Source organism: Balaenoptera borealis (genome assembly GCF_965194805.1).
Source record: "Balaenoptera borealis genome assembly, chromosome: 15".
Taxonomy (NCBI): domain Eukaryota; kingdom Metazoa; phylum Chordata; class Mammalia; order Artiodactyla; family Balaenopteridae; genus Balaenoptera; species Balaenoptera borealis.
The window spans coordinates 12,015,763-12,030,059 of NC_138871.1; the positions used below are offsets into that span (position 1 = coordinate 12,015,763).

The 14,297-nt window shown below is 41.2% G+C and overlaps 1 protein-coding gene across 2 annotated transcripts in view; it reads right to left on the bottom strand.

The window, feature by feature from the left end:
* Window positions 1-14,262, bottom strand: part of CKAP2L (cytoskeleton associated protein 2 like) — a 34,572-nt gene extending 20,310 nt beyond the window's left edge. The window contains exons 1-4 of one of the 2 annotated variants that reach the window (XM_082357829.1): window positions 14,152-14,257; window positions 12,197-12,263; window positions 10,664-10,715; window positions 1,828-3,074 (exon numbers count right to left, since the gene is read on the bottom strand). In XM_082357829.1, coding sequence (XP_082213955.1) covers window positions 1,828-3,074; window positions 10,664-10,715; window positions 12,197-12,263; window positions 14,152-14,182 — 1,397 coding nt within the window. In that variant the 5' untranslated portion in view covers window positions 14,183-14,257. Of the gene's footprint in view, window positions 1-1,827; window positions 3,075-10,663; window positions 10,716-12,196; window positions 12,264-14,151 lie in introns of both variants that reach the window. The other variant, XM_082357830.1, reaches the window with a different exon arrangement.
* Between the last annotated feature and the right edge of the window lie 35 nt (window positions 14,263-14,297).

The following is a 14,297-nucleotide window of genomic DNA, read 5'->3' on the forward strand; positions in this document are numbered from 1 at the left end:
TTGCTGCACACGGGCTTTCTGTAGTTGCGTCAAGCGGGGGCTACTCTTCATTGCGGTGCGCATGCTTCTCATTGTGGTGGCTTCTCTTGTTGCGGAGCAGGGGCTCTAGGTGTGCAGGCTTCAGTAGTCGTGGCACGTGGGCTCAGTAGTTGTGGCTCACAGGCTCTAGAGTGCAGGCTCAGTAGTTGTGGCACACGGGCTTAGTTGCTCCGCGGCATGTGGGATCTTCCCAGACCAGGGCTTGAACCCGTGTCCCCAGATGCTTAACCACTGCGCCACCAGCGAAGCCCCCGAGAAAATCAGTAACTATTAACTCTCTTGTTTCTCCCTTGATTTCTGAGCACAGTCCATACAGTGCTTATATTAGCCCTAAGTGCTTCCCCTTTCCCTTCACCGGCTTCATGATAGAAGCTGAGTCATCTGGCATGTGTTTCCCCTATGTTCCCGGCATTCTTCTTACCTCCTTAGCCTTGCTTCTAATCATAAATGAAGAGGGAACTTGCCTTTTCTAAAGCTAACGTATTCCTAGGACCTGGCTTTATTATTCTAGTACTTTCCATATATACACCAGAAAAAACGTTCCATAATAGTAGACTATGACTGTGTGCTCACCACTGTATCTCCCAGTGTAGGTGCTAAAGGAACACTCGAGGAATCGGAGAGTGATCTATCCTTCTCCACAGACTCCTCCTTTTTTTTGTCACCAAACTTGGTCCAACTGTAATCTGTCTTAGGATCCATTGTCTGTTATCTGGTCTACACTGCAAGCTCCAGGGTAGGGACCCTGACCTCCTCATTCACCAGCTCAAGGTCTTTGCATTCAGTTTTCTTTTTGCTCAGAAGACTCGTCCTTCTTCCTGTCACTGCCCTTTTCCCAGCCCAGATGTCACTGCTGAAAGTACCTTCCCTGACCCTTCTATCTAAAGTCATCCCAGCCTCCCTCTCTCAATCGCATCACCCTGAATTAAGTTGTTTATTTTCTGTCTCTTCAGGAGGGCAGAGAGCTTGTCAGTGGTGCTCAGGGCTGTATTCAGAGAATAAATCCTGCCCTCACTTCACTCTGCTATACCTTTTAGCTACCACCTAATTTTACATGTTCCTTTTGCCATTGCCAGGAATCTCCTTATTTTCTACTCCAATCAGGTGTACAGAGGTACTTCTCCTGGGAGGTTCACCACATCATGAGAATATGTCTGGTTCTGTGCAGAAAGTGTATGAAATCCTTTGGCTCAGTTTCACGCATCACACACGTTAATGTTAACTCCCAGCAGCCTGAGATCCTGACTTCTAACATCTGAACTCTGTATGTGAACTGATTACTTCTCTCTGCCTTAGCGTACTTTCCAAAACTTGGCCTGCTCAGACTCATAGAAGTTTCCTGCTCCTTTTTCTCTGATAACTTTTCAGATTTCACACTAGTTGGCCTGACAAGGGACTACCATTTCCACACTTCCTAGCTGTGTAAGTTCACTACTCTGGCTCCTCCTACCCTGCCTCTTCTGTTGCTGTTCAGTCCCTGCAGGGCACTTCTTGCATGAATGGTCTACCTCTGCAACCTCTACTTCTTATTCAACTATTCTGTTTCAATTTCTTTTTAAAAAATAAATTATTTCAAGCATATAGAAAATCATAGAGAACAATTTGAACACATGTATGTACCACCCAGCTCTATCAAGTCTTCATATTTGCTTTGTCTTTTTTTCAGAGTTATATCTAAAAATTACTCAGAAGCCATTATTCATGACCCATCTCCTGACTTTCGCACTCTTGATGGTCAATTTGCCTAGTCATCTTAATTTGCAAAATTTTGGAATTAAAATAAAGTACCTTCGATCCTCTGCTGTGGTCTTCTTATTTGGATTAGTTTGGGTACCATTTGGGAGTCCTCTTCCATTTATGGTTGTGCCACCAGCTTGAGTTCTGGGAGCTGTCTTGTTTAGAAAACAGTTCTGGGGAAGAGCCCTTTTCAACTTGGAGTCCAAAGTCTGTGCTTTTTGTTGACAGCTGTTGTTGCATTTATTCCCTTTGGCTCCATTTGCTCTTATGCTAGGGGTGCTTGGAATGACTGAGTTAAAGCTGCCAACTGTCAAATTAGGCCTTTGGCTTATGGCTTTTGATTTTTGCAGTACATATGATGTCCGACGTCTACAACAAGCTTGCGTGGGTTTATGATCTTGCTTTGTGTTTGGATGTCTGTTGTTACATCCTCTCTGAAGCACTTTGGGGTATGTGCTGGGTTTGCTATGTTTTACTTTCTGTTCAGTAACAGTGCATGACTGTAACTTAGTTTCACTTGGTCTTTCATACTTACCCCTATTAACCTTTATATTCTTTATGTCCTTAACCACTGTTTTCTTTGATGCTTGAGTCCTGTTAAGTGTCTGGACAAAGTGAGAGGAAACTGTTTTTGGGGGTTTTCCCCCTGGTCTTGCAAGATCTGTTCCTCTAGAGAGTTGCTGAGACTTCTCTGGTGGAATCCTGATTTGTGTTTCTTCAACAAATTGTTTATTAACTCTCTCTTTCAGAACAGCACTATTCACTGACCTTTTGCCCAAGACTTCTTTAGTAGGAGCCATACTGCTCTTGGTTTGATTAGTTTTTGGCTTTCTTACAGTCCCTAATTCAGGATTTGGCTTCCTCTCAGAGTCTGGTAAGATTTGGGGCAAGTTCTCTTTATTCATCTCTTTTAGACAGCTACCCAAGGATTCATTTTCAACATGAGTATTGTCCACAGAGTCTGTACATTTAGCAGTTCCTTGTTGTGTTACCTGCTGCTTTGTAGTTTTCAATTCCTGTATATTAAGTGACCCCATGGTTTTTCTTGACAGTTTTCCAGTAGTGGATGATCCAAATTCATGCTGTTGTTGACTACTTCCGGAAGGCTTACAGTTTGGGTTAGAAGAAGCACATTCTGAAGTGAGCCTTTTTTTGCCCAGAAGTTTTGGTGGCTCCAACTTTGGCCTCTGGGACCTTGTGATACTGGCAGGTCTGGACTGAAGTTTAATGCTGATGGGTCTTGTAGCTTTGACAGGCAAAGCAACATGGTTGGTAACATCCTTTTTAGGTCTAATAGTCTAAAAAGACAGAGAAAGATATAAAAAAAAGTAAACTCATAACAACAGTCCATTGTTTTTAAAATAAAAAAAACTAGCTATTTTGTTTATAATTGCATTTAAGAAAATTGAATCCTGAGAAAAAAAAGACTCACTAATAGATGATTTTTATAACTGGAGTTCCTATTAGAAATATATTAGAATCTTTTAGCTTGATAGAATTCAGCAGAGATGCAGTGAACACATAAAAATTGCTGTTTAGGGCTTCCCTGGTGGCGCAGTGGTTGGGGGTCCGCCTGCCAATGCAGGGGACACGGGTTCGAGCCCTGGTCTGGGAGGATCCCATATGCCGCGGGGCGGCTAGGCCCGTGCGCCACAACTACTGAGCCTGCACTCTAGAGCCTGCGAACCACAACTACTGAGCCTACGAGCCACAACTGCTGAGCCTGCGTGCTGCAGCTACTGAGCCCACGTGCCGCAGCTACTGAAGCTCGCACACCTAGAGCCTGTGCTCTGCAACTAGAGAAAGCCCGCGTGCAGCAATGAAGACCCAACACAGCCAAAAAGAAAATAAGTAAAATAAAAAAAAAAAAAAAAAAAATTGCTGTTTAAAAAAATAAATTTGGCTCCATCAAACAAGTACTTGCTGAATGCCCATTATATCCAAAGGAAGTGTCCTTCTAGGGACTCTGGAAAGATACATACATAATAAACTTATGTTAGGGTGCCTCCCAAGTTCCTCCTAGTACTTTGTATTGCTACCCTAATTTTCTTAAAACAACACTGCCTTTGTAAAGGTCAGAGTGTCACTCAAGAAACTGTCTCATCCTGGAGATCAGTGGTATGGATATGTGGTAGATGCTGGGAGGCCTGAGATACTTTGGAACAGTTCTGAATAAGTACCTAACATCTCAGCAGAAAGTCAGTCATATTTGTGAAGTCAGGAAAGGGTTTTAAGGTTAGATTGTACATTATTAACAAGTAAATATTTCAGTCATGTGATTTAATTTTGGATAAGAAAGGTAGGACTAGGTTGCAGAGAACTTTTAGAACTAGGGAGGGGTGTTTAGAATTAATATGGTAAATAATAGGGACAGGCCACTGTGGATTCTGGAGCATCCGCATTGAACGCAGTTACTCAGAAAGGAGAATTTGGCAGAGATTTGTAGACTATCCAGGGAAAGATATGGCAGTGCTAGAGTTACCGTTCTCTATTTTTGGTTTGATAATATGATGAATAATTACTATGTAAGCTTTGTGAACGTGTAAAGGACGTCTGTAACTAGAACCACTGGGCCTTAAGAGCGAAGAGATGGCCGCCTTAGGATGGCCTGGGCGTGTGCGCTGTTGCTTATGGGTGCTATAGGGGGCACTGGGAGTGGGAGGTAGAGAGACAGACGATGTGCTCACGCGGCGACAGCTGGGTTACTCCTTGAGCCCCAACGTTTACATCAACCTCGGCTCTCCCATTATTGTTCATTACTGCTTACTGAAGAGGCAGGGATGTTGGTATAAGCTTTCCAATTATGTGCTAGTCCTTACTTGTTCGTTTTTGTATATTAAAAAAAAAATTGAGATATAATTTGCACCCCATTCACCATTTTAAAGCGTACAATTCAGTGGGTTTTAGTGTATTCACAAGACTGTACAACCATCGCCCCTAATTCCAGAACATTTTCATCACTGCAGAAAAGAAATCCCACATTTGTTAGAAGTCACTCCCCATTTCCTCCTCCCCACAGATCTGGGCAACCAGTAATCTATTTTCTGTCTCTATAAATTTGCCTATTTTGGACATTTCATATAAATGGAATCATGTAATATGTGGCCTTTCGAATCTGGCTTCTTCCACTTAGCATAATGTTTTTGAGATTCACCCGTGTTGTGGCATGTATCAGCACTTCATTACTCTATTTTTTAAATAATAAACTTTATTTTTAGAGCAGTTTTAGTTCAAAGCAAAATTGAGTGGAAGTACAGAGAGTTCCCATATATTCCTTGTCCCCACACAGGCACTTCACTACTTTTTATGGCTGAATAAATATTCCATTTTATGGCTATATCACATTTTGGTTATCTATTCAACTGATGGACATCTGGGTCATTTCCACCTTCTGGCTATTATGAATAATGTTGCTATGAATATTTGCTATAAGTTTTGTGTGTTTGTGTGTGTATCTGTTTTCAACTCTCTTGGGTATATATCTAGGAGTGGAATTCCTGGGTCATATGGTAGCTCTATGATTAACTTCTGAGGAACTGTCAAACTATTTTCCAAAGTGACTGCACCATTTTACATTCCCACCAGTAATGCATAAGGGTTCTAATTTCTCCATATCCTCCCCAACACATATTATCTGTCTTTTTGATTATAACCATCCTAGTGGGTGTGAAGTGGTATCTCACTGTGATTTTTATTTGCATTTCCCTGATGTTGAGCATCTTTTCATATCCTTATTTCCCATTTGTATACTTTCTTTGGAGAAATTTCTATTCAGATCCTTTGTCCATTTAGAAATTGGGCTGTCTTTTTATTGTTGAGTTGTAAGAGTTCTTTATTTATCTTGGGTACTAGATCTTTATCATATACAAGATTTGCAAATATTTTCTCTCTTGTACAGTTTCTATATCTTTATTTTAGATCAGCCTGGCCTTGCTAACTTACTGTAAGTGGTAGAACTGGTCATGCAGTTAGTTTCAAGCACTTCATTGAGAGAAAAACTAGGCTTAGAAGAGTCATTAGGCTAGCAGAATAGCCTGCAATCAATAGGCAAATACACACCATTCGAGCTGGAAGGGATTTTGGAGATCATTAAATTGAGCCCCTTCATCTGAGAGGGAACGTGAGCTGCCCAAGGTCAGGCAGAGTGTTAAGAGGCAGGGCTGGGGATAGAACTTCAGTCTCTGACTCCTGGCCTCAGACAACTCACGTCAGATAGATCTGATAAAAAAAAAAAAAAAAAAAACAAAGACAGAATGTACAAGAAGGAACAAGTGACACAAACTGAATTTGGTCACTTCATCTTGTACATACGAAGCCAGAGAAGGGAGAAAATTCACAAAGGATATGACCAGGGTTTAAATCAGGAGAGATTTACTGCATCTATACTAGGCACTGTGCTAGACTGCAAGGGGATACAAAGATGAGAGAAGATGACACATGCCCCTGAGGAGTGCTAACAGAAAATTGTGATACAAAGACATGAGGGCTGAATAGGGCTGAATAGGGCTGGGAGGGATTGTAGAGCTCATCTGATTGGTGGTTTTCAAACATTTTTGTTCATATACTCCCAAAATAATTTTGACAAACTCTGTACCTTCCTATACTTTTAAAAGTTAATAGCTAACATTTTTTCATTGTTAGTTTAAATAGCTGCAAATATGTAATTTCAGGCACACTGTCAATATTTTTTTTTTTTTTTTTTACACACAGGAAGTATTTATTTAGAGTTTGCTGTAGCAAAGGAGTTAGTCAACATCACTTGCATTTGTCAGAGACTCAGAGGTGGGCAGGGGAGTGGGAAAACTTTAGAGTAAAAAGAAGTTATTCGCTGATTGGAGGCTCTTGTCCTTTTATGTGACTGGTTTTTGAGAGCATATTTGACATTCTTTGGTCTGCTCCAACTATTATTCCTATGTCAGGAGAATTTCTAGGCTATAACGTATCAGCTCTGGTGTCAAGAGCTTTATCTGAGTATGCATCAAATATAGTAGAGAAGGCAAAATACATCCAGAGATGATACAGCTTGATTAGGAATAGAGGTATCCTCTGGAACCACAAAAAATAGTCCATCTAGTGGACATCTAATATTAACATTCCATTTGCAAAGTAAGTCTCTCCCTATTAAATTTGCAGAGATGGTATCACAGAGTAGAAAGGATTATGTTATTTTATTTTTTCCAGTAAGGGCACAAAGATTACATTTAAAGGACAAGAGAGAGGAAAAATCTCTCACACTGTCAATATTGACATTTCAAGATGAAATGAAATTTGATACCCACTATAATCCATTTAGAAACTATACAAACACACTCTTCTTTAACAACTGAAAATATAATACCTTTCTTTTTTCTCCTGGTCTGTTTTCATTGCAGTTCACCACAAAATTTTTATACCAGATATTTGTGCTTGGAAGTTTATAATCCATTACCCTATCATACTTCTCAACAAATACATGTCTATAAATTTACCTTAATCTGTATTTACCATAACTATAAATAATTCAGCAAAAGAAGATAAATGTTACCAATTTTGATCAATAATTATTATTATTATTATTTTTTTTTAAAAAATTCATTTATTTATTTATTTTTATTTTTAGCTGTGTTGGGTCTTCGTTTTTGTGCGAGGGCTTTCTCTAGTTGCGACGAGTGGGGGCCACTCTTCATTGCGGTGTGCGGGCCTCTCACTGTCGTGGCCTCTCTTGCTGCGGAGCACAGGCTCCAGACACGCAGGCTCAGTGGTTGTGGCTCACGGGCCCAGTTGCTCCGTGGCATGTGGGATCTTCCCAGACCAGGGCTCGAACCCGTGTCCCCTGCATTGGCAGGCAGATTCTCAACCACTGCGCCACCAGGGAAGCCCGATCAATAATTATTAAACATAAAGAGTAAAATACTTTTTCATAAAGAAATGGAAATGTCTCTTAATGAGTTGGCTGGAGCTTCCCCCCCACAATTAGTTCATGTATTTACTGGAAGACATTATATTATTTATTGCTAGAATGAGACAGAGGTCTTCATCAGTTTTATTCCTTTGGCTTTTTAAATAAAAACACAGAAAATTTGTTCACATTATCAGGTAGATGGGAATAGAAGATGTTTTGTTACAGCAATTACAGTCAATTCTTTGAACTCATCCAGAGGCATATGCTAAAAATCATACAGTGATCTCTCAGCAAAAAATTATTTTTAATGTTCTTCCACATGACAATGTTGAATGCAAAGAACTAGAAGCTGCTTGAACTGCAAAAGGCTTTCTGAACATCACCACCATTATTTCAAATTGTCCCTTGATTTTGTACTTTGGAGGTACATAATTCCATCCCAGAGCGAAACAAGCAGAGAAAGAACTGAAAAGTGGAAGAAGGATGACAGTGTCAAGGAAAGTGGGAAAGGAGAAACTGAAGTACATTCGATGACAAATCAGTTTTGGGCAAAAGCACATATGGAAGTTGAGGATGTGGAAATTGGTTCTGTTAAAATGTGTACCTGCTGGAGATGCTTTATGCACCTCCAGAGGAACATATATCCCAATATGCAGACACTTCTAAATGTACTTCAATCTGCATTAACTCAATCCTTTCAAACAACTCTATGAGAAACCTCCTATTATTCCCATCTCACAGATGAAGTTAAGTAACTTGCCCAAGGTCCCTGAGCTAGAAAACAAAGGAGTCAGGATTTGGACCAAGGCAGTTTCTTAACTATTATACATTACTGTTTCTCAATAAATCTAAGAGGATGGCTCCAAGGAATCTTTTCAAATATGTTAAAACTCCTGATAGGAACAGAAAATGAAAAACTTCTTTTGTGTGTTCCTTTGTGTGCCAGAATGAAACCTGAAACAGTTATGGTGAGGGCTGTTAATTTCAATTAGTGAGGCATGGTAACAGTACACTAAGAGTATGCCAGAAAAGCTTTGTTCAGGTCCTGAGTCTGACCCCTATTGGCTGTATAAATGTGGCCAGTCTCCTTGAGCCTCAGTCCTCTCATTTGTAAAATGGGAATAATAATAATAATAATAATAATGATATCTATAAACTAGGGAAGGTGCTATAAAGTCCTGGTTTTTTCAAGATAGTTTTGATTTATGCCTGTTGGCCCAACATATTAATAGCACTTCCTTTTACTCTCAAAAGTCTCTGGACATTAAATCATATGACCTCCCTGCTTACAGCATTGTTTTGAACATTAATTGAGATATTGTATGTAAAGTGTCTCATCCAGTATCTGGATAATAATAAGTACTCAAATGTTAACTCTTATGGTTATATATAAAAAATGTTTTATAAATTGTGAAGCATTATACAATTGTAATGAGTTATCTGCCTAGTATGTTGAGTTTCTCCCAAGTTCCATAACTGCCTTCCCCACTTCATTTTTATCTTCACTACTGTGATACCTACCGTAAAGGGTAGGTATCACCTCATTTAAGAGATGATTTACTGAAATCAGTATTGTCAGCTTCAAGCAAACCTTCTGGGAGCTCTTAATGAGGGCCCCTTCCAACAGAGTTTTTAAGCCTTGCATGCTATACCAGTTCAATCTTCCTAAAGCAGAAGTCTAACCCAGGGGCTTCCCTGGTGGCGCAGTGGTGAAGAATTCACCTGCCAATGCAGGGGACATGGGTTCGTTCCCTGGTCCAGGAAGATGCCACATGCCGCAGAGCAACTAAGTTCGTGTGCCACAACTACTGAGCCTGTGCTCTAGAGCCTGTGAGCCACAACTACTGAGCCCACATGCCACAACTACTGAAGCCTGCGTGCCTAGAGCCCGTGCTCCGCAACAAGAGAAGCCACCTCAACGAGAAGCCTGCGCACTACAACGAAGAGTAACCCCCATTCTCCGCAACTAGAGAAAGCCAGTGCAGCAATGAAGGCCCAATGCAGCCAAAATAAATAAATAAAAGATAAATAAATCTATATATAAAAAAAAAGTCTACCCAGTAAGTCTCAACTGTTCACATCATCATGCACCACTTCTGCTTTCTATGCATTTTCTATCCTCCACAGTGTCTAACTATGTCACGTGTACACATAACATATATAGTCTATAGATGATCTATACATGCCTATGCATATAGGCATATATGTATATGTGTGTGTGTCTGTGTGCATTTAATGACCGAATCATTAAAATTTATGAAAATTGGCACCAATGTCACACTTTGGGCAACATTATTTCAATTACACTTTTGAACTTAGATAAAACTATGGCTTTAAAAATTAAAGTTGGGATTTTTATTGATTATTTTATTGCAGATGAAGAATTTGTGCCATTTTCAGGAGGATAATTTCTCCCATTTAAACCTTAAGTATGTTAGGATCTTTTTATCATTCCATCCACAGTCTAGCTGAGCCGAACTGATTGGGAAGCATAGGCTTGTTAAGTAGCTTGGAAGATCCAACACAGATGTTCTCTTTTAACGACTACTGAGCTATTTAACTTCATGGGAGCATACCAAAGTAGTTAAGACCATGGGCTATCATCCTATCAACCTATTAAGAGATTAATAACTATGTGACCTTGGGAACTTAACCCTTCTGTGACTCAGTTCCCTCATCTGTAAAATGGGCTACTAATAGTCCTACCTCATAAGGTTGTAAGGACTCAAGGACTTAATGCAAGTCAGAAAAGTGCCAGACACATAGTAAGTATTCAATAAACGTTAAGAGGACCAAAGTACACTTAAAGATTTTTTTTGGTTAATAAACTGAACTATAGTATGTTGTATTTTTCAAAAAATGATACTATTGCTTACTAAACCAAACTGTTCTTATATTTATGTAAATACCTTTGCAAAACATGTTCTTTAGGTTGTTAACATGTTTATTATTTTTATTGCTAATCATCCAAAACGGATATTTTTTAAAAGACTAATTTCTACTTACCAATTTAGAAGGTGGAGGCTTCGGGCAATTATTCTTGGCTTTTAGATAAGGCCTATAAAAGATGAAATAAGATCAGTTCTTGGTACAGAAGAATCAGCAAGGCTTGGGAAGTACAGTGATTAACAGTACAGTGATTAAAAATGTCTACGGTTAGAATTTTAAATCATTAGAATTTCCATATATGGTAAAAAAAAAATTCAAAAATTATGATTGATAGAAAGTCTCCTTATCATCCCTTCCTTAGTCCTATTATTCTACTCCTCAGTGACCACAACCACTGTTGCCCATTTTTTTCTGTGATCCTTTTATAGATGTCCTATGCATAAACATAACATTCTAACAGTATTAATAAAATATGTGTTTTCTTCATATCTGCATAGTCTTACTCATTGGAACATCATTCCGGGAATACTGCAATGTGCTGGGCGCTAGAGACTCAATGCCAAATAAGATAATTAAATGCTTCTTTAAAAAGCTTGCTTGTTTTCTATGTCTGTGAATCTGTTTCTGTTTTGTAAATTCATTTATATTAAATCAATTATAATTAAGAAAAAACTTGCTTGTTTTTTACGTATCTTCAAATAGTGAATTTTCAGGTGGGGAAAGTGATATAAATAAAAAATACTGAGGCACATATGAAACCTAGGTAGTGAAAGAGAAAATGCAAAAAAAGAGAAAAGCAGAGAATTTAGACTCAATCTTCACAGATCATAAACTGCCAGACTAACAGAGACTTTGATCATGACTTGATGCTTGTTTCTCCCATCTTGGATATAAGTCCTGGGAAGGCAGGGACCGCATACCTTCAGAAGCAAGAATGACTGATACATTATAGGTATTAAATAATGTTGACTACGTGAATTAGGTTTATTTAATCAAGGAAATAAGAGTCGAGTAAAAACCCAAAGTAACAAGAAACTAAAACAAAGGGTGAAAGCTAACTTTGTAAAAATTGATTTTCACATAAAAATTTAGCAACATGTTGGGTAGAAAAACATATCAATGCTAAGGCAAGTGAGATAACACCATTTAGATGACAAGATGTTGACAAAAGATCAAAGTGAAGCAGTCATATTCTGTTCGCCTCAAGAGTAAGTGCTAAGAGGAAGACCAAAGAGCCCTGTCAGGCTGGAGGATGTGGGTGTGCAGCTTATGGAGGATGGATTGAACCGGCTCTCCTGCTTTAGAGAGAAGCACCAGAACCAGGATCATTCAACTCCTTGGCCAAACACTGCCTTCACCGAGAATCACTCTCCCAGGAAACACAGCAGGGAGAGGAAAAGCTTGCAGCATTGCTGGTGATATTGTAGACCCTCCTCTCCCGCCTTTGGAGACTGTCACAGTAGTAATGCTTAAATCTTTGCCAACATTTTTGTCATGCCTGGACTGGAAATGCCCTTTTTGAAAAATCATAGGATCCCAAGGCAAGTCTGAGCAGACTGCAAACAAAAGGGCTATGTTTTGAAAAGGCTTTAAGTTGCTATTAGCAACCAGGGCAATGGAACTTTGCATAACCGTGGGAGACAAACTCACTTGGTGTTTTGGCACTTCAGTTTTCCCTTGGCTGCTAGGTACTCCTGGAGCTTTCTCTGCCGCTCTTCTGCAAAACAGGCGAGCAAACAAACGCATGAGATTCTAACCAGTTCATTTATATTCTAAAAGATGACACCTTTCTGTAATGATTTTGGCTTTGGACCATAAAGCTATAAAGTCCTTAGCCCTACAAATGTGCCTCCAAGTTAACATCAACATCGACAATATCATTTATATGCCACGTACAAAGCTCTTCACACTTGTGTTACTTCCTTTAATCTGCACAACAATCCTATGAGGTATTTTACAGTCCGAAATTTAAAGAGGATAAATGATATGCCCAAAGCTACCCATATAACATGTGGCTAAGCCAGGATTTGAAACCAGGTTTATCCAAACCCAAAGCCCTTGCTCACAGCCACTGTTCTCAGCTCCAACACATCAAGCTTTGCATGAAGAAATTCTGTTACTGGCCCACCTAAGCTGGCAAGCCCGGGCCTTGTTTTATTAATCCCTTCTAACAGGAATGATGATTTTTGCCCCCAAATCTTTACACGGTTTCCTTTGGTACTAAGGACAAAACAGGCCAGGTTAGGGGGTTCATGGCAAACATCTATCCATATGGTGACTTTCTAAGCAAGGCATCTGTGAGGGAATGAAAAGTCAGTATTTCCATCTTCAAGAAGTTTCAATCTAGTAGTGGAGATAAAATAAACACAGTAATAATTACAATATAAGGCAAAATCTAGGTGCCATAAAATAGGGTCAAAGAAAGAACTACGGGAGTCCAGAGGCAGACACTGAGTGAGTGGAGTGGGTGGTTGGAAAAGGCGAAAATTCAGTAATGGTTTAAAAAAAAAAAAAAAAGCTATAGGGGTGCAAAACAACCCAACCTCATTTAAACTGAGTTGCCCTGTGTTTTTTGGGGTTTTTTTGTTGTTCGTTTTTGGAGTATAATTGCCTTACAATGTTGTGTTAGCTGCTGCCGCAGAGCCAAGTGAATCAGCCATTCGCATACACACACCCCCTCCCTCTTGGACCGGCCCCCCCATCCCACCCAACTAGGCCATCGCAGAGCAGGAGCTATCTATTTTCCACGTGGTAGTGTATTTATGCCCTGTGTTTTGATATCTGCCTCTGATGCATCCCTAGGAGACAGCTGTGTCAAGAGGACTGTTGGAGGCTGAGAGATGGGGCTGGAATCCCAGCTCTGTGACTTCTAGCAAGTTACCAAACCTTGCTGCTGCTGAGCCTATAAAATGGGGCAGAAATGCCCATCTTGAAGGGCTGCTGTGTCAAGTGCCTAAAACAGTGCCCGGGCCCTGGGAGACAGTCAACATACATTATTACCGAAACCAAAACACTGTGCGCGTTTTGGAGCAGGTGGCAGGCACCTGAGCAGGAGTATGCTTAAAGTCAGCAAAGGGCTCCAGGCACATCTAAGAGGTCAGGGAGCCCGGGACCCATCAACTTCCACCAGGGCGCGCGGGCTTGCGAGGAGATGAGCTCCGCGTCGGGGTGAGACCCTCCTTGACAGCTGTCACAGCTCGGGCGGCCGCCGCTGCCCCGAGGGCCACACCCGGGCTCCGCCTGGAGCCAAATATGGGCCGCAGGAGCGCTTGGCTTCCTACTGACTGTGCCACCCCGGGCAAGGGGACTCAGGTTCTTTACCCAAACGAGGTGACAATGACAGCTTTTTGCAGAGCTGCTGCGGGAGTCACTGGGAAGATGCCTGGGAGGCACATGGCCCCGCGTACACCCTCCCCGATCCCCGGCCCCGACTTCTCACCGGAGCCTAGGGCCTGGGCTCGGGTCAGCGCCCCCAGGACCAGAAAGGCCAACGGGGAGGCAGAGGCAGGCAGGCGAGCGGACCGGCCACTTCCGCCTAAAGGACTCACTCGGGGGTCTCCCTTCGTCCCCGCCCGTAAGACACAGCGGCTCGAAGTCATACTCACCCGCGGCGGCGGAGGGCCCCGGCAGCACCATGACTCCCCAGCTACAGTTCTTCTTCAAAGGCCGCGCCCGGAGTCAAGGCCGGCGCGTCACGCATGCGCCCACTCTCATTGGCTCCCGTGGGTTTGAAACCCGCCAGTCGGAAGCA